Below are 27026 nucleotides of genomic sequence, written 5' to 3' on the forward strand. Positions count from 1 at the left end.
AGTTTAAAAGACTATGCCCTCAGCTAGCCAAGTATAAAAATTATAATATCCTTCTTAAAAATTGAGGGCATACATGCGTATCATGTAAACCACTCCGCTTACTGGCCACCTACAAAATGCCAGTGATTAAAAGGGCGGAATCTGAATACGATTTTGTCTTGATTCTGTCGGAAGTCATTCTGCGCACCTTAATTTTATTCCCACCGATTTTCCTCCCCTTGGTCTCTTTTACAGCTGCTTGCGCATATTCAATTTCATTGTAGATAACCAGGGCCATGCCTTTTAAGCGGTCAAACACCACCTGTAAAAAACAACAACAAAAAAAGTAAGAGCCTCATCAACTAGACTTAGCGTCAGTCCCAACAAAATCCTAAGTCACAAGGACACTGCCAAGAAAAAACACACTTACATACATTTTATTCTAGAAAAAAAATTTAGGCTTTTCCTGATGATGCATATTATAGTGAAAACAATAAAATATGTAGAGACTGTTTAGAATTGTGGCTTGAGGTATATATATTATGCCTTTATTTTGTTATGTATTTTACTTTATTTTCCACATTGACTGAATACTATACTATACAGTAAGTCCTCAATGTCATTGATAGGTTCTGTGACTTTAAGCAAAATGATGTAAAATAAAACTAATTTTCCACAGGCTAACTCCTAGAAACAAGAGTTAAGTTCCTACCCAGTCACCATGGCTCAGTGGTTGAGCATCGACCCATGAACCAGGAGATCACAGTTCGATTCCTGGTCAGGGCACATGCCCGGGGTTGTGGGCCCCATCCCCAGTAGGGGGTGTGCAGGAGGTAGCCGACCAATGACTCTCATCATTGATGTTTCTCTCTCTCTCTGAAATCAATAAAAACATATATTTTAAAAAGTTAGCCTTTCTTTGGCTATCACCAAATAAATAAATAAATAAATAAATAAAGCTCCTAAGGCATCTCATCAACATTATAATAAAATAACTTTGAACAAAACAATGCTACTTGAGGACCTGCTATATTTAAGTAAGCATTCTACTCTGGGCTCAAATAAATCAATACCCTTGGCAGAGAAAAAAAAATGTAGAGTACTGAATCAACAAAAAATTTTAGTGATTCTTGGGCGTTCAGTGGTACTACCATCTTAAAGCTGCTGGATTTTTATTTACACTAGCAGTCTTTAGCACGTGTATTTCTCCAAAGAACAAAATCTACATTTAAAGAAATGTCAAAATTATGCAACATGCCCTGGCTGGTGTGCCTCAGTGGTAGAGTGTTGGCCCTCAAAACGAAGGGTCACGGACTCAATTACCGGTCAAGGGCACGTGCCTCGGCTGCAGGTTTGTTCCCTAGCCCCAGTTGGGGCTCGTGCAGGCGGGAACCAATCAATCTGTCTCTCTCACATTGATGTTTCTCTCTCTCCCCCCATTTCCCTTCCACTCTCTAAAAATCAATGGAAAAATATCCTTGGGTGAGGATTAACCAAAAAAATAAAAATTAAAATAATGCAACATGTCCACCACAGTGTAACTCTGCTTTCAATGAGTTAAAAGCTTTACCTTTGCATAATGGAATGGGGCCAGAGACCCTTTTCCTGTTACGTTTGTGGGTGTATTTCATAAACACTGATTAGATGATTATTCTGTTGTGTGACTGTCCCTTTAAAGTTCTCATCATTTTTCACAAGTCAAGTCTAATTATATATTAGGGTGAACATGCACAATTATATAATTAGACTAATTTTAAAGTGAGATAAAATTATAACAATCTCTGAGAAACATTTATTTAACAGTATTATGCATATTAATTTCAAAATTAATAATCTTGGCTGGTTCACAATAGTTTTCAAAATACTCCTATCACAAGCTAATACAGATGAGAAGTAAATGCCCTCCTAGGACAGATTTTGGAAAAGAGAACTTTAATGTATGAGTTATTAAAGAAAAGAAAAAGTTGGCACTAGAAATTGAGATGGAAAGGACAGAATATGAAGAAAAGGGGGTGAGAAGTAGCTTTAAACTACACGCCAAAGCCTCCCACCTACCTTTATCACAGGCCCGTATCGGCAGAAATGTCGTGTTAAATATTGATCCGACACATTTGCAGAAAGCCCGTCTAACCACACGCAGTTTGTAGGCATGCTCTTTCCAAAACCCAGCTGAATATAAAAGGCGAAATTCTGTCAGTAAAGTCACCAATTATTCAACTACAGAATTCTGAGAAAACCTGTCTTCTGCAGGAATCTTGTCAAACCAAAGTCTCAAGTAGAAACCATTTGGTTAAATCAAAAAAGGTAATCCTGCCTGAATAAACAAGTCTTAATTCAGATTATAACAAAACAGGACGAGGCTGCAGAAGGTGTGTGCCACCTTTATGGTTATCTAACTGTATCACCGAAATTTTAAATAATCAAGACGTATGCCAACAAACCCTCCAAATCTCACAAATCATAACAGGACAAGAACTTATGCAAATTCCTTTACCTTGAGGCGATTATTTCCAAGGTATTCCCCATCCATCTTCTTAATAGCCTTACAAACACTGGCAATATCACAGTACTGCAAGAACGCATACTGAGGAACTCCATTTACTTTCTTAATATCAATGTCCTGAAAAGGCCAATGGATACCACTTAGTGATATAAGAAAATCAGAAATTTATTTCCAACAAGAAAATAAATCAGAATAAACCAAGTCCATATGAGGTATAAATTTCTCAAAATAGTCATATTACCAAAAATCATTTTCTTAAGTTAAAATTGTACATCTTCATAAAACTGTAAATTAGTCTAAAAAATATACAACAGCATGAAATCTTTCTCATATGAAGCTCTCTGCAGAAAAGCAATTGCACTGCAACTCAAAATTTAAATTTACAATCTACAATACCTGCAGATTGAAAAATTTATGGTAATTTTAAAAAGGCAGCTTATTTAATGAAAACTTAAAAACAATTCACTTCTGCAGTATCTAAATCCCTACTAGGGACAGGTCATTTAAAATATAGTATCTGTGTTGGGGTGGGATAGAGGTGGAAGACGGCATAGAGGGGATAAATGGTGATGGAAATAATAAAAGCTAAAAAAATATATATCTGAGAACAGTAAGAATAACAAAGAAACCAAGTTTTTGAAAAGTGACTTAAAGTATGCAATCCTAAATGAGAAGGCTCATTCTATCAGTATATCTCACTGAACCAAGCCCGGGCAGTGACTGATAAATATGGTAATAATCTCTCATATCCAGTATGAATGGATACATAAATAAATATCTAAACTACTCAGTGAAAATGCATCAGAACACCATCCCTGGATTAAAGAAAAGTTCTATAAAGGAGGACCACCATGTCTTTGGAATGCTTGAAACCTGCAGTTACACCTGACACTTGGTCCTGCCTAGTTAGAGGAGGTGGTGAAAACATGTAGCTTACAGAAGACAGTGGTACAGAGAAGCCAGGGACTTGGAGGGCAAAGCTCTAACTGAAACAATAATCACCTGGGCCACATATTGCAGAGTAAGTATTATGATTATCTAAGCCTCCTAAGGGTCACAAGCCAATAATCAAAACCTGAAACAGCAAAGTAAATAATGCATTTAAAAGCTGTTTGATGGCTCCTTTGAAAAGGCAATTTATACTCAAAATTGTTGTAACGGTAAACATTCACTTTGACTTTCACTATTAGGTAAAATGTAATAATCCAAGATAACTACTGAAGAGAAGCAATCTCCAAAGAATATTGGTGGGCAGACTCACTAACTAGGTTCTTTCTGGCTACATAATCTGTTATCAGACCATTCTCCCAAAGTTTGTGTTTCAGTAAAATAGTGACAACCACAAGCAAATTGCAAACATGACAAGGTTATGGTTTCCAAAAAGAATACTGATGTGTCCACCTTACTGAGAACCACAGCCCTCAAACTCAATTATTTGATTTTTAGCAACCCTGGTGATAAAAATGTATCCATGTACCCAAATACAACTTTTATACTCCTCCAAAGTGTAAAGTAGCAGCTACATTAGAATAAAAGTATATCTGACTCATGAATGCCAAGACAGAAAAAGCAGAAGTTCAGATAGAAATGTGAACTCCAAGTCACTCATCTGGGTAGGCAGTAGAGCTAGAATTAAGAGTATACTGCTACACTAAAAAAATAAAAGAACTTCGAAAAATCAAAATAAGATGAATGTTTTGCTGCTGTGTTTCTCTAAATATATATCTTCTCTATTTTTTTTCTTTACTTTCTACCAACCACTTCTATCTCTTGCCCCCAATCCCTGTAAGATGAGGTTTTAGGTCATCTATAGGCACAAATATATGTTTTATTCACAAAACTAGATTATGTCATTTAAAAAAAAAAAAAGGTTCTTCTGCTTAGAGCATTAGTATATAATAGCGATTTTCAACTGGTGTGTCACAGGAGGCACACTGGTGTGCCACAGGAATTTTTTTTCATGTTTTTATTGATTTTAGAGAGCAGGGAAGGAAGAGGGAGAGAGAGAAACATCAATGTGTGAGAGAAATATCAGTTGGCTGCCTCCTACACACCCGCCCCCTTCTGGGTATCAATCTGGAAACCCAGGCATGTGCCCTGACCGGGAATGGAACCAGTGATCTTTTGGTGCATGGGAGGGTGCTCAAAGAAGTGAGTCATGCTGGCCAGGGCTGCGGCAAGGATCCTTAAAACATGCGATACCTGACTGTTTAGTCAGGGGCACTAACCTCTTTTCCCTTAGACTGTCAAATAAAAAACTGACAACAACCAACACAACAATAGCAGTCTGGTGTGAATGAATCAAAATTATACCTATTTTTTCCTCAGATTAGCAAAAATATATATTTTTTGGTGTGCCACAGAAGTCTAGTAATTAATTAGTCTGTGTGTGTCATGAGATGAAAAAGGTTGAAGATTGCTGGTGTATAAGATAGATGGATAGACAAAAGGACATACACACACTCCTAAAATATTACTAACAGCTAGTCCTACCCAAAACATTTTTAACTCCCCAAAGCACAAATGTACTGGAAAGATTTCTTTACTGTCAGTAAACACCTTGCTGACCAGCCATTTCAAGCCAGAACTCACCCGTGCGGCCAGCTACTTTCCCGCACTTGAACACTCGTGACCAGTTAGCAAGGTGTTTAAAATTACTTAATGTAAGTGCAGACACAAGATAACTTGTGACGGGTCAACAACATTCAGACACGGAAACACATGTATACTCGTGACTGGTCAGCAAAGTCTAGAAAAGCAAGAAATAATTTCCCCATTTTTTTCAAACACAAAACAAAATGGTATATCCCAAGGGCTGCGACCGAACTCTTTCTTTTCACTATAAATTGACTCAAGTTTTGAGTCACAGGGAACAGAAAAATCCTTCTACTCCTAAATCTAACTATGACTTGCATAATATAAAAAGGGATTCTAATTAAAATTTCAAAACAGAACTGAGCTTCCAGAATGACACCCACGTTCGTTTTCCCCAAGGTGCTTTCCGATGCGCACCAGGGCAGCACAGTCGTACCCTGATCTGCTGCTCCTCCCTTACAAGCATGCGTTCTCCTCCAGATTCCCTTTCAACCCACAGGACGAGAGATGGCACTGAAACAGCACCCGACAGGAAAAGGAAGATGGAAAACTGAATAGGAAAATACATGTGTAAACAAACTAAAGACAAATAGATGTTTTCACATACATAAATACTCTCCAATGGGTTTTCGCTAGACCATCTTTTAGCAGGAGTTAAAAACACAAAGGACAAATGAGAAAAACATTCATTACACCATCTCAACATCATCTTTCCAAATATCATCTGTACAATGCTGTGTCCTATGAAAAAGATCTAAAACTTTTTATTGTAAAAAGCAACATACCACAATTTCACCAAAGCGCTGGAAGATGTTGCGAAGGTCATGGTAAGTAGTGGTTTTTTCAAGGTTGCCAATAAAAAGTGTTCTTGTTGCTTTGGGGTGAAATTCATCTATCCTTTCATCCAAAGGGCGAAATTCATTTTCACTTTCTGTCTCTGTAAGTGGGATGGGGGCAGAGTAAAAAGAGAAGAGAGTGTTTTGATGTGTATTTATATATCATGGGGGGAAATCTACATTTAAGAAAATAAGTCTCTGAAACACTGGGCTTGAGTACTCATACAATCTGAAAAATTATACACACCTTCAGAAATAAGCTACCTCTTGTTAACTCCAAAGCAAAAGAGGAATATAAAGGCTAACGAACTTGTCCCAAAAAGTAGGGGGAAGTAACACTTTGATCTTTAAAATAGAAAAGCGGACTGAATTTCCACTTGAGTTGATTTGTTTAAAAGATAATCACTAACACAGAAATAGATTTTAAACTCTAGCAAAATGGTAATTATTTTAGCCTAATCTTAAGTTCCAAAATTAAGTAGTAAGCTCTCAATATGGAGTATAAAACTATATATAAAACTCTGCTGAAAACAGTCCAGCTTCATTATTTTGCTTTCAACATTTTATAAAATAGACTTTACACTTGTCCTTCTAATCAACATAACCCAAATGCCTGTCTAAATGCAGCAATTTTTAGATATAAGAACAAAAATTGTATGAACAGTGATTGAAGCAACACTTAAGAAATATCTTCTTTTGGTGTTACTCCCCCCCCCCCCCAATGACAACTAGAAAAAGACTGACTCTTAAGGTTTCTATTTATGATCAAAAGCCCTGGTTTAATGTCTAATTCAAATGACAGGCTTTCTCTGACGCTTCCATTTATTAACTTGGTCTGAGGCAGGGACATTCAATGTTTTGTTGGTAATTTCAATGCAGCCTGTAAGTTTTCCCTTTTTAATGTAAAACACAGCCATCCAAAAAGTTAATATTAATCAACTCGACTGAAACAAAGTGTTCTGTGCCAGTCACTGAACGTATCAACGATAAAACTACTATAAAAGAAGCTCAACTTCTGAGTTGTTGAGTGAACTATGCCAGAATACATCTCATTCCTGATTCGTTTGATAGCTCTCACGGTAGCTCAACTTAATCTTACCACTATCATCAAAGAGCATGTAATTTCGAAGTCACGGGGACCCAGGAACTGCCCAGGGCTCATACACATGCCTGAATCTATATCTTTATCATGATCTCACAGGGATATAGCTCATTTCCAGCTTGACTAGGTCTTCTTGAAATGATCTAACTAATACAGGGAAATATTTAGGAATATTGCTTTTTTTTTTTTTTTTTAAATCCTCGCCCAAGGATATTTTTTTCCATTGCTTTTCAGAGAGTGTGGAAGAGTAGAAGGGAGACAGAGAGAAGCATCAATGTGAGAGAGACACACTGATGGGCTTCCTCCCCAACGTGCCCCAACCAGGGCCGGGGATCGAGCCTGCAACCTAGCTAGGTATGTGCCCTTGGCCACAGTCAAACCCAGGACCCTTCAGTCTTCAGGCAGACACTCTAACCACTGAGCCAAACCAGCCAGGGCAGGAATATTGCATTTTAAAAGGGAGAAAAAATTAAAAAGAAAAAAAAAAGTTCAGACACATCTTGAGGTTTGTACTCCAAAAGGCAGAATCTGAAGAATAAAGTATGATTTGCAACCATTAAAATCTGTAACAGGTTCATTTCCACCAAATAGCTCAGTAAAAATTTCAAAACCAAAAATTTAATCTTCATCACCAATTTAAAGTCTTAATTCCTACACATCACTGAAAGACTTTTATCCTGCAATTTCCTGTTTAGGGGGTGGTGATGGTGTGCAAGGAGTAAGAAAGCACATCTCAGAGGCCACCAAGGGTCTATGTGCAGAGCTGGGCTTCCTGGATTTGGGTCTTTTTAATTCTAAGAGGCCCTTGACCTAAGGAAGCAACCAGCTCCATACATTACAACCAGCTCCATACATTACAATACGTGACATTTATGTATTGTAATCCAACAGAAGAATTCCAACCAAGTCTCTATACTCAACTCTGATTGCTTTCAAACAGCCCACTGCACAGGTGTTTCGTGTTGTCCCATCTTGAAAAGGTAGCTTCAGCTTTCCTATGCTGGAACCAACCAAACTTCTCAAAATCTTCACTGGTATGTGGTTAAAACCCAATTACATCCTGGGTTTTAAGTAAAATATTTTTTTACAGCAAAAATCTCAAGCTAGCCCCTTCAGTTGGAGATCAAAGGGTCAGCTATCAATGATCCTAAATTAGATTCTTATTACCTAGTAATTATATGTGGCTCTAAAAACTTATGTAGATTATATAATATTCTAAATATTCCTCAAGTCAATTCCTCAAGATTATGACATTCTAAATGTAATTCTGAATGTGTTAAATAAGAACTGCTCTTAGCCCCGTATAACTTAGGGCAGTACATCTCAAATCTGGCAGAGAGGTGGGAACACAAAGACACAGTCTATAATTCCTTTGAAAAGATGATATTCCTTTGAATTCTCGTGTTTTATCACAAAATTATGCACATTTTACAGAATTCACTGTAACACATCTGTGCCAGTTTTAATACACAAATAACATTCTGATCAGGGAAATTCTATTTTTCCTCTTGTCAAATAAAATGAATATACCAAGAAAATGAGCTATGTTTATCTTATAAATTCCACTCAAAGTCTTAGTCTTAAAAGTTCAATTGTCTCAGCTACATAATGGAACTGTATAATTTTAACATTTCTATTCATTACTTTACAAATTTACTCACAAGTTGCCTTAAATTAGGGGTTCCAAAACTTGAGTCTGTGAATTCTGAACCAGCAAGCTGGGTTCGGGTCCAAGAGTCCACATTTTAAACTAGCACCGCATGTGATTCTAAATAGGAGAAACACTGGCCCCCAAGCAGAAGACTTTCTGCCTTACAATAGGTCTTTCAGGTAGGTTCAAGGTAATAAAATGTCCCCTTGAAATTCTCAATGGGTCACACTCAGAAGACTCAGCCCTGCTTCTTTGTCACTATCTTTAAGGTTGTGGAAGCTAGAACAACAGACCCAATTGTGCGGGCATAATGGAAATAAAACTGGTCTAACTAGTCCCTCAAGTTCATATAACAAGCAATTTATTTTCTAATTTAATTCAGGATAATTCTGTTGTCATTCTCCTAGGAACTATCTCCTTATCTCAATCAAGTTAATCCTTTTGGGAAGGCAGGACTCAACAGGGGAATAAACTGCCTTTCAGATTCCTGTTAAAAGTTAGCATCCCTGCCCTGGCCCAGTAGCTAGTTGGTTAGAGTTGTCTTGATATGCCAAGGTTGCAGGTTCAATCCCTGGTCAAAGCACATACAAGAAGCAACCAATGAAGGCATAAGTAAGTGGAACAACAAATCCATGTTTCTATCTCCCTTCTTCTCTCTCTCAAAATAAATCAATAATTTTTTTTTAGTCAGCATTTTTCCCTTATAGAAACAAAGCAATTTTTACCCTCCCTAACCAAAACAAAAATAGTAAGTTAAGCTGAACAATAAAGGTAACGCTCTTTAAAATAGAAGAGACTGGACCTAGCCGGTTTGGCTCAGTGGTTAGAGCGCTGGCACAAGGACAGAAGGGTCCGGGTTTGATTCGGGCCAAGGGCACGTACCCCGGTTGCAGGCTCGATCCCTGTGGGGCGAGTGCAGGAGGAGGCAACCAATCGATGTCTCTCTCACGTCAATGTTTCTCTCGCTTTCTCCCTCCCTCCCTTCCACTCTCTCTGAAAAGCAATGGAAAAAATATCCTCAGCTGAGGACTTAAAAAATAAATAAAGTAAAATAAAATAAAATAAAATAGACTGGAAGTATACCAAAAAATAAAGCTGGAATAGTGTCCACATTCAGGATACTCTGCTACCCTTTCACAGGCTGGAATACAAAGTACACGAATCTCAGCTCCCATGTCTCTTACCTGGCCCTATCCATGCTGTCACTTCAATCTGCATGCCAAAGAAAAGTTTTCCTTTTGATGCAGTCAGTGCTTTTTCTTGGTCCTCTTGCTGACGAAAGAACACCAGACCATACCGCTCTTCTGAAGCTCCATGTATCTGCACTGAAGTCACCTTTCCAAATTTCTTAAATTCATGGAAAAGGCCATCTTTAAGGCTTGTATCTAAATCCCCAAATAAAAACAAGTTACTTATATTTCTAATGTAGTTACAACTCAGTAAGTAAGCTACTAAATCATTATCCTGATTTTTGACCTAAGTTTTGTTAGCATTAAAACATTATGTTTCTGCCCAGCGAGTGTGGCTCAGTGGTTGAGCGTCAACCTAGGACCCAGGAGATCGTGGTTTGATTCCCAGTCAGGGCTCAATCCCCAGTCGGGGGCGTGCAGGAGGCAGCTGATGAATGACGATTCTCTCATCACTGATGTTTCTGTCTCTCTCTCCCCCCTCTCCCTTCCTCTCTCTGAAATTAATAAAGATATATTTTAAAAACATAAAAATTATGTTTTCAAATAAAATAACTCAAAAAAGCATTTGAGAATACTGTTCAATTCTGAAATAAGCTGAGTATTAGAAGATTTACTGATTTTTTTTTAATGTGGAGTATAGTGTAAGGGGAGTTCATTTTGCTACTCCTATTTTTGGTTATGTTTAAAACTTTCCTAATAAAAACTTTACATACATGGAAACATATAAGATTTTAGAAAGAAAACTATACTTCTGGCTTTCCAAGCATCATGTCAATGATAAAAATGTGTGGGAAGTGACATGAAACATCCTAAGCAACTTTGAGGCCTTTTACAGATGAATCATACCATCTGAGGGTCCTGTATTAATTTGCTTCGTTATAAAAATCAAAATTAGCCTGGCCAGCGTGGCTCAATCCCCAGTGAGGGGCACGCAGGAGGCAGCTGATCAACGACTCTCTCATCATTGATGTTTCTAGCTCTCTCTCCCTACCTCTCTCTGAAACCAATAAAGACATAAAGAAAAATTGAAATTATATAGAAAGACAGGCCAATTTTACCCCCGTCATTCCTAAATCACCAAGTAATCTAAATCAAAAGCTCATCAACATTTGTGTCTCAATATCTCTATTCACAAACCTGGTATGTATATTTTATAGGCTGTTTTAATAAAGAATTTAAGCAATCACTGAAATGCACTTAGCTAAGAAATACTTAGTGTGATCTTTTTAGGTTTGACCATCCATTTGTTTACATACATAGTATGTCTAATGTAGGAATATCAGTGTATTATGGTCAATTGTCAATTAAAAATATCAGGAGTAAATTAAAGACTACAGGAGAACTTTTTACTAGACTTTTCCATTGTTCATGACTTTCCTCACTTAAACTCTTAATATTTTGAAATGGGTTTCCTATCATAATTTTATGTCCAAACTTATTTCGCATAACATAGAACTCCAGAGCAATAAAATAAATCCAAATTTTCCCTAATATCAAAATATTTAATCCAGAAAGTATATTTATTCAAAGAGAAACCACCCTTTCTTTATATTATATGCACCAATCTTTATGTATGTATATGTATATGCATATGTGCATAACATATATGTATACTTTTATACAATAACTACAAGCAGAATACATGCAATCTTTATATACATAACAAGCTAGACACTACATAAAATTATAATAATCACCTGCTTTTTCTTACATGGCATTAAATATTAATGAACCATAAAAACAAAGCTTGTTGGGGGGAGGGGGGTTGTGCAAAAAAGAAAAAAGAGAGAACTCATGGGCATGGACAACAGTGTGGTGAATGTGGGGGTGGGGTGGAAGAGGGCATAGAGGGGATAAATGGTGATGGAAAGCATAAAATAAAATAAAAAACAACAAAGCCTGTTGTCACTACAAAGTATAAAATTCAAGCTGCTCAGTCTCTCATTCTCCAAAGGCAGAGAGGAAAGGACAGTACTTACCTGTAGAGCGTACTGGAAGATTCTGAACCTTGATCCCAAAACTTTTACGGGGCTCGTCTTTTTCCAGGGATGAAAGCAACTGGGAAGTGGGTGCGGGGACTGCTGCAGATTGAACTGACCGGGCTGGAGAGTCATCACTTGAACTACTGCTAGAATCAGTGCTGCAGAAGGGCAAGAAAACTTTAGTGAAAAGACAAACAAAATACTTGTAGCATATAAAACTTCTTAGGATCAACAAGTGGCAATAATTAAAAGGCCTAAACTGTAGGTCTGAGATTTCAGGACGCCCTACCTCCTCCACATCTATGTCATACTGTACCTTCAGAGATAGCAGACAACAGCAAACAGTGGCCTGAGGAAGTGGAGGCAAAATAACTATCTTTTACGCTACCCTACCACATGCCGCCTAAAGACAAATGTTTCATTCTGTGCAAAATCTGAATACTTTTTTCCAAGTAGAGTAAGACTTTAATAAACACAATTCACTTAAGGGTAATGATAATAACAGAACAGTGGATATATGGGGTTTTGATTCAGAGATATCAATTCAAATCTTAGCTTAGACATAAAGCATATATTCTTGGACAAGTCACTTAACCTCTTATAAAGTCTCAGTTTATACATCTGTAAAACAGAAATAACAACGGTATCTATTACATAGGTTAAGAATTAAATAAGCCCGGATGGGAGTGGCTCAGCCATTTAGCATCGACCTAGGATCCAGGAGATAGCGGTTCGATTCCCAGTCAGGGCACATGCCTGGGTTGTGGGCTCGGTCCCCAGTCGGAGGCATGCAGGAGGCAGCTGATCAATGACTCTCTCATCACTGATATTTCTATCTCTCTCTCCCCCTCTCCCTTCCTCTCTCTGAAATCAATAAAGATATATTTAAAAAAAAAAAAAAAGAAAGAAAGAAAATGCACAGGTTTACAGAGTTTGGAATGTGACAGCATTCAATAAGTGAAGTAGCACTGCTCTGTTACTATTATTATTACTACTACAACCCTCATGGAAAAATTAATTTTTAGGAAAATAGAAACATCCAAACTAATTTCCTAGGTAATTTTAATTTTAAAAAATTGTGAAGGTGTAATAAAGAAATAGCATGTGAGTTTCCTTGAGTCTTACTGGATTAGGCGCTTTGTGACTAATGTGGGAAATGAGTCAATGAAATTGATGACTCTTCAGTTTACTACAACCCTCAAATGCAGAGACAGTTGAAAGACAAGGAGAAAATATTACCAACATGGTCAGATCAAGAGAGAGAGATTTAAACAAGCTTATTATGCCTCAGAACTCCGTGAGAATATAAAAGTATCCTCAGTACTTGGTGTGCGAGACTGCTGTGTGTCTAAGCTCTTTCGCAGCTTTCCCAGACAGACTAATGAAAAGCTACTTACAGGTTTCTGAAGTGTTGCTTCCTAGTCACACCTCCCTGCTGTGGAAGCCTTGTTTCTCCAGAACTGCGGAGGCTAACCCATCTTATGCACACTCACTAGAGGAAAGACCCGATAGTTTTTGTCATGTGCACTAAGACTACAGCTCTCATATCCAAGACAATCTTTAAACCAGTCTGATTAATAAATCCAACCCCAGGATCGGAGACAAATCTGCTATTGCTTTTTTGTAAAAAAACTAATAATAATAATGAAGAAAATACTATACGAAAACAGGGTGTTATAACTTAGAACTCACACAGCATTTTTATTTAGCTTTTACCTACTAAGACAAAAAATAAAAACTTCATGAGGTTATGAGATCTTTCTGCAGTTTGAAACATAGGGAAATAAACCTGTGCCAATGAGAGCCAAAAGGAGATATGTGAGTTACAAAATACAAGCTACCAGGGATAAAAGCCTCCAAGTTAAACAAATCACCATTGCCAGGCTTCCTATAAATAACAGGGCTTCAATTTTCCCATCTCTATACAAAAATTTTTTTTCTGGGTCATTCAACAAAAGCAGTGTCACTAGTACTCAGTGAACAGGATACTATATTTTCATTCAAATTAAGGGTTAACAAAAGTTATCTCCTCTTTCAGCACAGGAGAAAAACGTCTGTTATATGTACTACGTACACCAAGCAATACAAGATTATTCACAAGGCCACCAAATGACTACAGTATAAAATGTTATGTGACTTATATCAGAATTACTTGGCGATAGTGGGTAAAGAAATAAACATATATAGCAAGAGCAGAATTTCTGGCTTTTGATATGATCAACGAGGCAACAAAAACAAAGTTCAGTAAAAGTCTGTATTATAAAAATGGAGGAAGGTGATCAATGAATGTTAACAATAACTTTAAAGTACAAAACAGTCATAGAAATTAGATTTGTTATAAATGTGATAATAATCTTGGTGAATTCCCTGCTACCACACCAATTTTGAAACAAGATAGATGATTTAATCTGCTGACCAATCTGAAGTGAATAACTAGAAAGGTGGAAGGTTTTAAAATGAATTATCAAGTGATAAAATGACACAATTTTTGAGCCCTGGCCAGCCAGGTAAGTTCAGTTGGTTATAGCATCATCCCAATATGCCCAGGTTGCAGGTTCGATCTCCCATCAGGGCACATACAAGAAGCAACCAATGAATGCAAAAATAAGTGGAACACCAAATCCATGTTTATCTCTCTCTCTCATATCAATTAATAAATGAAAATAAAATGATACAACTTTTGAGTTCACATTTTGATATGCTAACCTAAACTGCGATGTACATTTTCAGTATAGTCTATTAAATGTACTAGGGATTTTAAGATCCTAAATCAACATGGGGGCAAAAATTTAGACCCCTTCTCCCCAAGTAATTTTCAGTCCCATTAAACTGACATAAAGCCCAAATAAATGCTCAGAATATCTGTGCCAATTTCTACTTTTTAAAATTCTTATTTTCATATTCACTAAAGAATCACAATAATTAATCAAAGCATATGATCTACAATACTATATTTAGCTGTTTCTTTTTTTTTTTTTAAATATATCTTTATTGATTTCAGAGAGAGGAACAGAGAGGGGGAGAGAGAGATAGAAACATCAATGATGAGAGAGTCATTGATCAAGCCCACAACCAGGCATGTGCCCTGACCGGGAATCGAACCCCGATCGCCTGGATCCCAGGTCGACGCTCAACCGCTGAGCCACGCCCGGCCAGGCTAGCTGTTTCTTAAAAGTCAAAAGTAGCCCGGCCGGCATGGCTCAACATTTGAGCATCAACTATGATCCAGGAGATCGAGGTTCAATTCCCAGTCAGGGCACATGCCTGGGCTGTGGGCTCAAACCCCAGTGGGAGGCGTGCAGGAGGCAGCAGATCGATGACTTTCTCATCATTGATGTTTCTCTCTCTCTCTCTCTCGCTCTCTCCCTCCCTCCCTCTGAAATCAATAAAGACTTTTTTTTTAAAAAAGTCAAAAGTAGTTAATCAAAAGCTATGCCAATCTAAATTGTCCTGAAGTACTCATGATGGTTCATCAACTAATAAGTAGACTTTAAATTTACCTGGACATATCAATATTACATTTTCAATATCAACTTAAAGTTCTAAATCATAAAAGAACCTGAAAGAACTATGATTTACAAGAATCTACTTACACTTTCCTCTAAGCACATAAGACAATTAAAGCTGAATTACTTCTTTTATTTTATCCTCATTTGAAGATATGTTATTGATTTTAGAGAGGAAGGGAAAAAGAGAAACAGCGATGTGGGAGTGGAACTTCAGTCAGCTGCCTCACCCGGTTGGGCATGACTCAGCGGTTGAACATTGACCTAGGATCCAGGAGATAGGGACTCGATTCCAGGTCAGGGCACATGCCCAGGTCAGGGCACATGCCCAGGTGGAGAGCTCTATCCCCAGTCGGGGGCGTGCAGGAGGCAGCTGATCAATGACTCTCTCATCATTGATGTTTCTAGCGCTCTCTCTCCCTTCCTCTCTGATATCAATAAAGACACATTTTTTAAAAAGAAAAAAGACAAATTTTCTAAACAAAGGAAAAAAACTGGCTGCCTCCTGCTTGCCCCCTACCAGGGACTGAGCCCACAACCCAGGCATGTGCCCTGACTGGGAAAAGAACCAGCAACCTTCTGGTGCATGGGATGACATCCCATCAACTAAGCAGCGCCGGCCAAGGCACATATATAGCTATTTTTTAAAACAAAAGATAATGGCATGAATGGCACTGTTTTATCTTTTTTGCAAAACTCTCTAATGTCTGACTTAATAAGATAGCTAGCTTCTCATAACTCCTTCTGTATTCAAATTGTGATTATACATGTGTGTGTGAAGTCTACGCAGAAAATCTGACCTCACACAGATATGTAACTGAAATAGGAAGGACCTTACAGACCCCCTAAAAAGATCTCTCTCTCCCTTCCACTCTCTCTGAAAAGCAATGAAAAAATATCCTCAGGTAAGGATTAAAAAAATAATAAATTTTAAACAATGCTTAGCACTCTGCCTAGCATATAGGGAAGGGGGGGGAGGAGAGAGAAATCAAGAGACAGACAGACAGATGGAGACAGAGACAGACATCAGCTGGCTACCTCCCTCTCTCTCTCTCTCACACACACAAACACACACACACACACACACACACACACACACACACGCCCTGACTGGGCCGGGGATCGAACCTGCAACCCAGGTATGTGCCCTTTGACAGGGAATTGAACCTGCGACCCTTTGGTGTTCAGCCGACACTCTATCCACTGAGCCACACCAGTCAGGGCGAAGGTACCTTTCTGTCCATCCTTGCTCTAATGTTAACCTCCTGCTCTGAGCTGATCCTGACATCCACACCCCACCCTATGGCATTCATTGGTTTCTTAGCTATATGTTCCTGAGCCTCATTTGCTACAAAGTCCATCTCAAATCTCTTCATTCTGTATCATAACTACTCATTTGAAAATCCAACACTGAATTTATCTTTCTAAACACAGAGCCTAGTATGGTGCCCAATAAGTAATGGATGTGCCGCCAAGAAATTACTGACGAATTGTGCAAGCAATTGAAATTAATGCCCAGGAAAGTACACCAAGCTCAGTAAAACGAAGGTATTAACTAAACTCAGTATCTAAGAATGAAATGAAAATTTCTTTTTTGCAAACTGCAAAGTCTTTTTTCAATTATTAATTATTCACGAAATATAACGGGTGTTCTAGAACTGCAACTGACACATTAATAACCTGACTGGAAAATCACTGGTATCTATTCAAAAAACCCCATTTCATGGATCCTGTTATAGAGAACTTTGTGGAAGATTATTCATTTTCTAGGATGAAAGCAAAAGAAAGCAGTTAAAATATACACCAAAAAAATAATTAAATGTCTAACAAAGTCCAGAGTCTTTGCATGCACTATTCTCTCACTCACAAACCCTATCACTGGAATACCTACATCAGCGGCTCTCAATGGGGGTGCTTTTGCCCCCAAAGGGACATTTTTGGCTGTCACAACTGTGAGTGGGGATGAGGCTTACTGCCATCTAGAGAACAGTGGCCAGGGGTGCTGCTAAACATCCTATAATGTACTGGACAGTCCCCACAACAAAGAATTACCTGGCCTCGAATGACAATTAGTACCAAAGTTGAGACCCACATTACTTCTTTGAAAACCCAACATGCTAATTTTTTTTTAATCCTCACCCGAGGATACTTTTTCCACTGCTTTTCAGAGAGAATGGGAGAGGGCGGGGGGGGGGGGGGGGGGCAGAGAGAGAGAGGGAGGGAGGGGGAGGGGGGAGGGGGAGGGGGAGGGGGGGAGAGGGGGAGAGAAACATCATAGTGAGAGAAACGCATCAATTGGTTGCCTCCCGTATACCCCAACTGTGGTCGGGGATGGAGCCTGCAACCAAGATACGCGCCCTTGGCCAGTATTGAACCCCGAACCCCTCAGTCCTCAGATCGACACTCTAACCACTGAGCCAAACCAGCCAGGGCACCCAACATGCTAATTTTAAGCGGCAATGCAAACATGAGAACCTTAAAGTGACTGTTCTTATTAGAAATGCACCACTTCATGTATGGGAGGCAACCGACTGACGTTTCTCATATCGATGTTTCTCTCTCCATCCTTGGGTAAGGATTAAAAAAATGACAATATTAAATCAACAGCAAAAAAATAACGATATTAACTCAACAGCAAAAAAAAACAACCAAATGCAGAAAAATGGGCACCTTTGAACTTGAACAGACGTTTCTCCAAAGAAGATACATAAATAGCCAAAAAGCACATAAAAAGATGCTCACCATGACTAATTGTTAGGGAAATTCAAATCAAAACCACAATGAGATATCATTTCACATTCAGGGTGGCTATTATAAAAAAAACAGAATATAAAAGAGTTGGCAAGGATGTAAAAATATTGGTAAAATGGAAACAGTATGGCAGTTCCTCAAAAAATTAGAAGTTCGAGATGATTCAGTAATTCCACTTCTGGGTACATAACAAAAATAACTGAAAGCAGGGACTCTAAAATAGACAGCTATACACCCACATTCATAGCATGTTTAACGGCCAAAAGGTAGAAGCAACCCAAGTGTCGAACAGATGCCTGCATAAACAAATGTGGTACTGACATACAGTGGAATATTATTCGGCCTTTAAAAGTAGACGGAAATCCTGACATACACTACAACTTGGACGAATCTTGAGTACACTATGCTAAGTGAAATAAACCCATCACAAAAGGACAAATGCTGTATGATTCCATTTATGTGAGGTGACTAAACAGTGAGATCACAGAGACAGAAAGTTGAATGCTGGCGCCAGAGGACTGGGGAAGAGAATGAGGAGCTGTTGAAGGGGTAGACTGTGGGGCAGTTCAGGAAGATGAAATGTTCTGGAGATGAACGGAGGTGGCTGCCCAATAATGTCAATGTGCTTAAAGTCACTGAACTGTACACTTAAAAATGTTTACAGTGATAATTTTATGTTATTTTAACACACACACACACACACACACACAAAGATGACCTAAGAAGGAAAATATAAAGTGAGTGATTCTTCTCTTTGTTCCTTAGAAAAAGGTGAGATTCCAATCCAGTCAACGTAACAGGCTACCTGCTGCTTTCTGTCAATAAGGCTCTGCTGAATCAAGGGGTCTCTCAACCCTATTTATCTGGGTAAAGTTCCTCAGAAATGAGGCAGCTCTAACTGGTGATTCAGCAATGACTGCAAAAGAAATGGGAAAGCACTATAGGACTCAACTGTATGAATGACAAATTAGCTCTTTAGAGCCAAAGTTAATGAAAACTTGTCTAAATTCTTCATATTTAGTATACTTATTGAGAAAAACTGTATTGATATATTAAAGAGCAAAAATGTGTTTATTATAGAACCAATATTTTAACTTCTATTTTGTTTTGGTCCACAGATTTCCTCTATCATTAGAAACAACAAAGACTTCTAATAGAAGAAAACCTGATTTTTTTTAAAAAAAATAATGGCCCTGGCTGGTGTGGCTCAGTTGGCTGGGTATGGTCCTGTGCACCGTAAGACTGTCGGTTCAATTTCCAGTCAGGGCACATGCCCAGGTTTAGGGCTCGGTCCCCAGTAGGGAGCATGCAAGAGGCAGCCAACCAATCAATGCTTCGCTCCCACATCGATGTTCATTGTCTCTCTTTCCCTCCCTCTCCCTTCCTCTCTAAAAATCAATAAAAAACCTTAAAAAAAAAGTAATAATGGTTAACTGAATGAACACTGTGAAACTGACAAAAGAGAAAAGCTTTCTCTTATTAGACAAAGGTAAAGGCAGAAAGAAAACCATAATCCATCAGCAGTAATTTTTCTTTTTACTGTCATCAGCTTTTATTGCTGATATACAAAATAATTTATTTCCTAAGGATTTCTAAATACAATAGAATATCGAGACTTCAGAAACTAACTTTTCTTGAGTTATAGTTTTCATCTAGCTCTCACCTATGAGCATTTATAATTACCAAGCATGTCTAAACCTTAGACACAGGTACTGTTTCTACTTTACAGGTAGGTAAGATTAAGAGAAAACAGGGTTAGTGTTCATGGTCACTAAAGTGGTGATAAATTCAACAATAATTAATAGTTGGTTTTATTTCTCTTCCTGTTCTGAAGTCTAATAGTTTACATAAATAAGAAAAAACAAAATTATTAAAGACTGCTTTTTAAAGGGTCTTATTTGGACAGAAAATAGCCATTTAAAATTGAGCTTAAATATGCTATATGAGGTTTAGTTACTCACAAAAGACTAAGTACAAATAACTCTTGGGGATGCAATTACAGCTCCAGTTAATGTTTTTAAGCTTATTACTCTTTGGGTGGGGTTAAATAAAAGGAATATGGAAATAGTTGACTGGCTGGATAATTAAAGCTTACCCTCCAAAACCTGAAGGAGTATCATTCAGTTTTAAAAAGGAAAAAAATTCTGACATTTGCTACAACACAGATGAATCTTTAAAAGATTATGCTAAGTGAAATAAGCCAGACACAAAAGGGCAAATACTGTATGATTCCATTTATGAGGTACTTAGAGTAGTCAAGTTCATAGAGGCAGAAAGTAGAAAGGGTGGCTTCCAGGGACTGGGGGACAGGAGAATGGAAAGTTGATAAGGAACTAACAAAGACCTAGTCACAAAGTGAGACTTATCACTTTATGTTCAGATTTCAGGGGGGCAGATATGTGACCAGATTCTACTACAGGCAGATCTACTAAGTACAAAATTCACAGTGAAAAAATCATTTTTCTACATATTCTCACTGTAGCCAGAAGAACCTTGGCCCAGTGTATTTCGATTTTTTAAATATGGAAGCTTCACATATTTGCGTGTCATCCTTGCACAGGGGCCATGCTAATCTTCTCTGTATTGTTCCAATAGTTGTATATGTGCTGCTGAAGTGAGCACAGCCCAGAGTACTTTTAGTATAAATTCCAAAGAGCCTGGGCCCACAGAGTCACTGCATTCTTAGCAATCTCTTAAGACTCAGAAAACCTGCTATTCAAGTAACTCAAAGCAAAAAGCATCCAACACGCATGCTCCGTGAAAGTAATTAGCAGACATAACATGTCTGCCTAAGGAACAAGACACCCTTCTGTGCGGCAGCACAGCCTTTAGCACGTCCATGGGATGCCTTACTCGAGGGACAAACTAAGGAGAAAACTAAACTGGTCAGTTATAACAATGAGATTTTCTCATTCCCTTAACTGAACACAGTATGCAAAATCAGATGTATTTCTTGTATGAACAACTAAAATGTTTCAAAAGGCTTAAACCAAGAAAGCACACATATCAAGTAAAAACGTATTTTTATTCCAAACCATTACATACAACTACTGTAGCCTTTACCAAACCCACGAGTAAATTTGAACTTTGGGTTTTGCCTTTTTCCAATTTAACTTTAGTGCTAATTCATCTCCTTCCTATCCAGAATTTTTAAAAAGTTTGCCATTTTCCACTTCTGAACTCTCCATTAAGGAAGTGTCAGAACCAAGAGGTTATAAGGGCACCTGACTCCCTACAAGTCTAAAGCCATCTACTATTTAGTGAACTTATTTATTTATAAATGACTCCAAATTACTAAGAAACTCCAGTCTAAAATCCTTCTGCTTAACTCTTTTGCAGTTGCTTCCAGAGGAAACAAACACAAAGCTACAATAAATGGCTCTACCTACCATATGACACAGAACAGTCACAAGGCTAGTTTGACCATCCAGTCACCACTGAAAGTAACATTCATTCCTTGGCCGGTTTTGCTCAGTGGTTAGAGCATCACCACCCGCATCCAAGAGTAACGGGTTTGATTCCTGGTCAAGGGCATGTATCTGACTTGCGGGTTTGCTCCCTGTCCCCCAACCCCAGCCGGGGTGCCCGGAGGAGGCAACCAGTCCATGTAAGAGACAAACATCAATGTTTCTCCCTCTCTCTCTCTACCCCCTCCCACCCTTCCACTCTTTCTGAAAAAGCAATGAAAAAAATATCCTCAGGTGAGAATTAACAAAAAACAACAAAAACTATCTTTGCTGATGATTTAAAAAACAAACAAAAACCCCACCATCCCTTGTTCAGGATCACACTAACAATTCAAGGTTTATTTAAAGTTAATGTCATTAAGAAAAACTAGAAGGGTTATTAGCTAAGCCAAACTTTATTGAGCTATGTGTAATGTTTTCCCACCTGATTCTAAGAATATATTTTATTACCCTCACTTTAGTGTGTGTGTGTGTGTGTGTGTGTGTGTATATATATATATTTAAATATATCTTTATTGATTTCAGAGAGAGGAAAGGAGAAGGACAGAGATAGAAACATCAATGATGAGAGGGTCACTGATCGGCTGCAGCCCGCAACCCGGGCATGTGCCCTGACCGGGAATCAAACCCCAATCGCCTGGATCCCAGGTCGACGCTCAGCCTCTGAGCCATGCCCGGCCGGGCACCTTAGTGTATATTTATTAGAAATACACACTCTCTACACCAAAAGAAGTTTTTAGAGTATGACAGATTCTTAGGAGAAACCAACTCTTAATTTTAAAATACATTTCACTTACTATTTTGTCTACCTGGAAAAAGGAAGTTCACTTATCACACAAAGTGATTTTAGGAAGATGTTCTATAGAGGTGACTTTATATTACTGCCAGCAGCAAACTCTAATAGCATATAATTTAATGGATGACTAATAATTTAAGTAAATAAATTACTAGATGGTGTTCTTTCCATTTCTCACAGGAGAAGCAATCACAAAACTAACCTTTATAAATAAAGGCAATCACTCAGTTTGTACTCTAAGACACAGATTTAAAATTTAAAAAATTAAGAGGAGGATGCCTGTAATAAAATTCTGAGCTTCAGAAAAGACCACATGTTCCTTTCTCTCTGTGTATAGATGATCCCTTGCTCAGGGTAAAGTGAAATTATACCAGGGCTTCTGACAATGACCACAGAAAGCCTCCAAGTGAAAACAACTCAAGAAGGATAAAAGAGGACATCATCACCCAAACTGCCGCATAAACTCTCACCATAAGTAAAACATAGAGGTTTCAACCTCATACCAGAAGTTCAAAACATAAGCAAGGCTATGGAAATTTACATTTTCTGTATTACCCTGGCATCCAGAAAGACAAAAAATAAATATACTATTTTATTTGTGGCTTTAACATTTCTTAGTGATTTCTGGATGTTCTCTGATCAGGTATTAGGCCATGTTTAATCCTTAACTCCTTTATTTCTTATTTTTCAAAGAGGGTCTGCGGAAGAGGCTCATTATGCACAAAGTAGTCATGACACTAAAAATTTGTAATTGAAGATAGAATAGTTTGGGGGGTTTTTGTTTGTTTTTTTAAAGTTGTTTATTTTATTATTATTGGTTTTTAATATATCTTTATTGATTTCAGAGAGAGAAAGGGGGGGGGAGAGAGAGAGAGATAGAAACATCAATGATGAGAGTCACTGATCCGCTGCCTCCTGCACACCCCCGACTCGGGATCGAGCCTGCAACCTGGGCATGTGCCCTGATGACTGGGAATTGAACCTCGATCTCCTGGATCCTAGGTTGATGCTCAACAGCTGAGCCACACCCAGCTGGGCTGTTTGTTTTTAAGTTCGCTTCCAAGTCAAACAAATGCAATTTGGCATAGCATTTTTAATTTTTTTAACTTGAATTACTTTTTGTTAATTTTTAAAGCAACATTTTAAAAAGTTACATCAAGATTAAATTAGCCCTGGCCCATGTGTCTCAGTTGGTTAGAATGTCGTCCCATAAACCAAAATGTGGCTGGTTCCATTCCCAGGATGCATACCCAGGTTAAGGGTTCAATCCTGGTCCAGGCGCGTGCAGGAGGCAACCAATCAATATTTCTCTCTCTCTCCTCCCCCTTCCTCTAAAATAAATTTTTTAAATTTTTATTTAAAAAAAAAAGGTTAAGCCCAGCCAGTGTGGCTCAGTGGTTGAGCATCAACCTAGGAACCAGGTGGTCATGGTTTGATTTCAAGTCAGGACACATGCCTGGGCTACCTGCTTGATCCCCAGTAGGGAGCGAGCAGGAGGCAGCCGATCAATGACTCTCATCACTGTTGTTTCTACCTCTCTCTCTTCCTCTCTCTGAAATCAATAAACTTTTTTTTTTTAAAAACTAAATTAAAATTCACAAGATAACAGGTCACAAGTTTGCTTTAAATCTATTTTCATTCCTTCCACCAATCAACCAAACCAAATAAACCCACCACAACGAAAGAAAGAAGAAAGAGAGAGAGAGAGAGAGAGAGAGAGAAAGGAAAAGGAAAAAAGGAGGAAGGAAGGAAGGAAGGAAGGAAGGAAGGAAGGAAGGAAGGAAGGAAGGAAGGAAGGAAGGAAGGAAGGAAGGAAGGAAGGAAGGAAGGAAGAAAGAAAAGGGGTTAAGAGACAGTTCTTTTTCCTGTTTTCTTTTTCTTAACCCTCACCCAAGGATATTTTTTCCAGTGCTTTTCAGAGAGAGTAGAAGGAGAGAGAGAAACACTGATGTGAGAGAGACACATCTATTGGTTGCCTCCCACAGGAGTCCACACCAGGGCCGGGACCGAGCTTATAAAGGTATGGAATCGAACCCGGGACCCTTCAGTCCAAGGTCAGACACTCTAACCACTAAGCCAAACCGGCCAGAGCCAAGAGACAGTTCTTCACTTCAGACTAACTTAACTAAAAGCAAAGTTCCTGGGGAACTTTGGTAATTAATTAATAAAATAACATTTTAGTCAAATTCTGTATCACCAAATGTAGACCATGTCGTGATATACCCAAACAGTGGTATGGCTGAAGCTGTTTTTCAAGCCTTAGGTGCCAAAAGGCTGAAGATAAAAAGTTACAGTTAAAGCAAGGAACTAAAAATGGACAGACGTATTGAAAGTGATGAGAATTCACACCAGCTTCTAGCCTTCAGCTCCCTGCTGTGTCTGAGATGCCTCCTCCCTAGGAACAAACCTGGGTTAACTGGCAGCCACTTCCAGCTGCTCCTCCCTGCAGGCTGCCCAGTCACAGCGCAGAAGCTGAAGCCGGGCAGAAACTCTGGCAGAATAAGGAAGCCTCTGGGAGGTGGCAAGGAGCCAACTCAAACTGGATGAATCCAGTTTAGGCTGGTTTGAGTCACAAACAAGCAGTTCCTAGCTTTCCCCACAATATTTAGACACATTGGCTGCCCAGGCAGCACACAATGAACTCTCCTCATTTGCTCTCAGAGCTAAATCTACCTTGATCTCATTTCCCTAGCAGGAGAGGATCTTAAATGAAAGCAAGGTTCCTAATATAGAGCAACTATGGGTGAGCCCAACGCTTGTTTCCAAAAAACTGGCTGCCTGTTCCCTATAACCCTAACAATGACACCTATACCTCTAGAAAGCCTTACTGAAGCGCTATACTTGACAAGAAGGGAAAACCAGAAAGGAAACTGATCTATTTATAGATCTCCGTAATAGAAGTTAAACCCACCAGAGCAATTAGAAGCAAACACTTCCATTTTCCATATTTAGAACAAAACGGCTTATCTGGCTAATATGACCCTAAAAGGGAGAAGGTTGTGTATAGCTTATTGCCCAATAACAAACCATACAGCAGCCTAGAAAGAAATGTGTTTTCAAAAATGTAGGCTCTACAAGTGATCGCTGCAGTTTGCCTGCTACTGATAGAAATGGAAAGAATATTAATAAAATGTAAAATATACACATTTTTGTAACTGGTATACTTCTCTCCAAAGCACACACTGTTAAAGAGTTATTCCATGCTCCTAAACAGGCCAAAACTGCATTAAGGAGGGGATGAGCAAATGCTTATTTGGGGGGACAGTAATAGGTATTTAATAAGGCAGCTACTCAAAGGGAGGTAAGACTTAATGTGCATTTTTTGTTGTTAACCCTCACCTGAGGATATTTTTTCCATTGATTTTTGAGAAAGAGTGGGAGGGAGGAGAGAGGGAGAGAAAGAAACATCAATATGAGAGAGTAACACCGATTGGTTGCCTTCCACACATGCCCCCAACCGAGGCCGGGGATTGAACCTGCACAACCCAGGTACATGCCCTTGACCGAAAATCGAACCCAAGACCCTTTGGTCCAGGGGCCTACACTCTGGCCATTGAGCCAAACTTGTCAGAGCTTAATGTGCATTTTAAGTCTAATTTTCTCCAGGATTGCAGACACAATGATATGTCTGCTGTTCTCTTTTTTCCACCAGCCCTTCTCCCTTCAAGTAGGTAACTTTTTAAAGAACTTAGACACCAATATTTCAAAGAGAGAAAACAGTTAATCACATAATCAATAAAACCACTAGATGGCTTTCACTGATTTCCATCACAAATAAGAGTTGTAAACGTCAAGATAAAAACTTCATTTAGTAGCCGGAAAGGTCCAGAACAATGAATACATTTTACTCATAACACTGATTTTCAGCAAGACATTCTCAATTTTGAAATCTCAGATAATTTTAACTATCTAAAAAAGTAAAAGTGAGGCAGGACAAAAATTTAATAAAACAGGCAAAGAATGGTTGTAAAAATCAAAAAATAAATCAGCTATTTAAAGCAATATATGGTATTTTACTTAGGTTTAAAATAGGAGTGCAAATGTTTTCATTTTAAATGAAAATAAGGAGCAAAAGATAAAGTAAGAAACAGCCCTCCTAAGAATATTTATTATCCTTAACTTTGGTTTCTTAAAGGCTTAGATAAATCTTTACTGTTTCTCCTTGAAAGTCCTCTGAATACTCCCAGAACAGACTTCACTTGTTATCCCCCCCAAAACCAATAAACATCTAATCATTGATTCTCACATTTTAGTTTGCCTAATTTATGTTTCAACGGTCTCTGAACACAGATATCTTCTCTTTACACACTCAGAGTACCAAAAAATCCCATTTCAATTTAAGTGATTCATCTCAAATGACAAGAATAAACAGAGTAGCAAAGAGGAGAAAGGTTGGTATCATGTAATAAAACCAATTTAATTAATTTCTACTCTCACTTCAATCCTATGCAACTACAAACAGAAGAGCCAAGGGGGGGGAGGGGGTGTCATGGTTTCTAATCACCAATTTCCCATATGTGGTTTATTATCACTTATAAAATTTTTTTCTAAGACTAAAAAGCATTATTTTGGTCATAGTGACTTTCTTCTGATAAAAAAATAAAATACAAACCATTTTGTCCTCACAAAATATACCTGAGAACAAGGAAGCATAGTGCAACAAAATAT

At 38.3% G+C, this 27026-nt stretch overlaps 1 protein-coding gene across 4 annotated transcripts in view; it reads right to left on the reverse strand.

Annotated features, from left to right (window-relative positions):
• SPEN (spen family transcriptional repressor) overlaps window positions 1-27026 on the reverse strand; it is a 71362-nt gene that overhangs the window by 15406 nt on the left and 28930 nt on the right. For 2 of the 4 annotated variants that reach the window (XM_081145874.1, XM_081145877.1), the window contains exons 4-9: window positions 11836-11996; window positions 9851-10051; window positions 5863-6014; window positions 2474-2599; window positions 2035-2148; window positions 188-301 (exon numbers count right to left, since the gene is read on the reverse strand). In XM_081145874.1, coding sequence (XP_081002000.1) covers window positions 188-301; window positions 2035-2148; window positions 2474-2599; window positions 5863-6014; window positions 9851-10051; window positions 11836-11996 — 868 coding nt within the window. The remainder of the gene's footprint in view (window positions 1-187; window positions 302-2034; window positions 2149-2473; window positions 2600-5862; window positions 6015-9850; window positions 10052-11835; window positions 11997-27026) is intronic. The other 2 variants (XM_081145875.1, XM_081145876.1) reach the window with 2 other exon arrangements.

Source organism: Miniopterus schreibersii (genome assembly GCF_964146895.1).
Source record: "Miniopterus schreibersii genome assembly, chromosome: 8".
Lineage (NCBI taxonomy): Eukaryota > Metazoa > Chordata > Mammalia > Chiroptera > Miniopteridae > Miniopterus > Miniopterus schreibersii.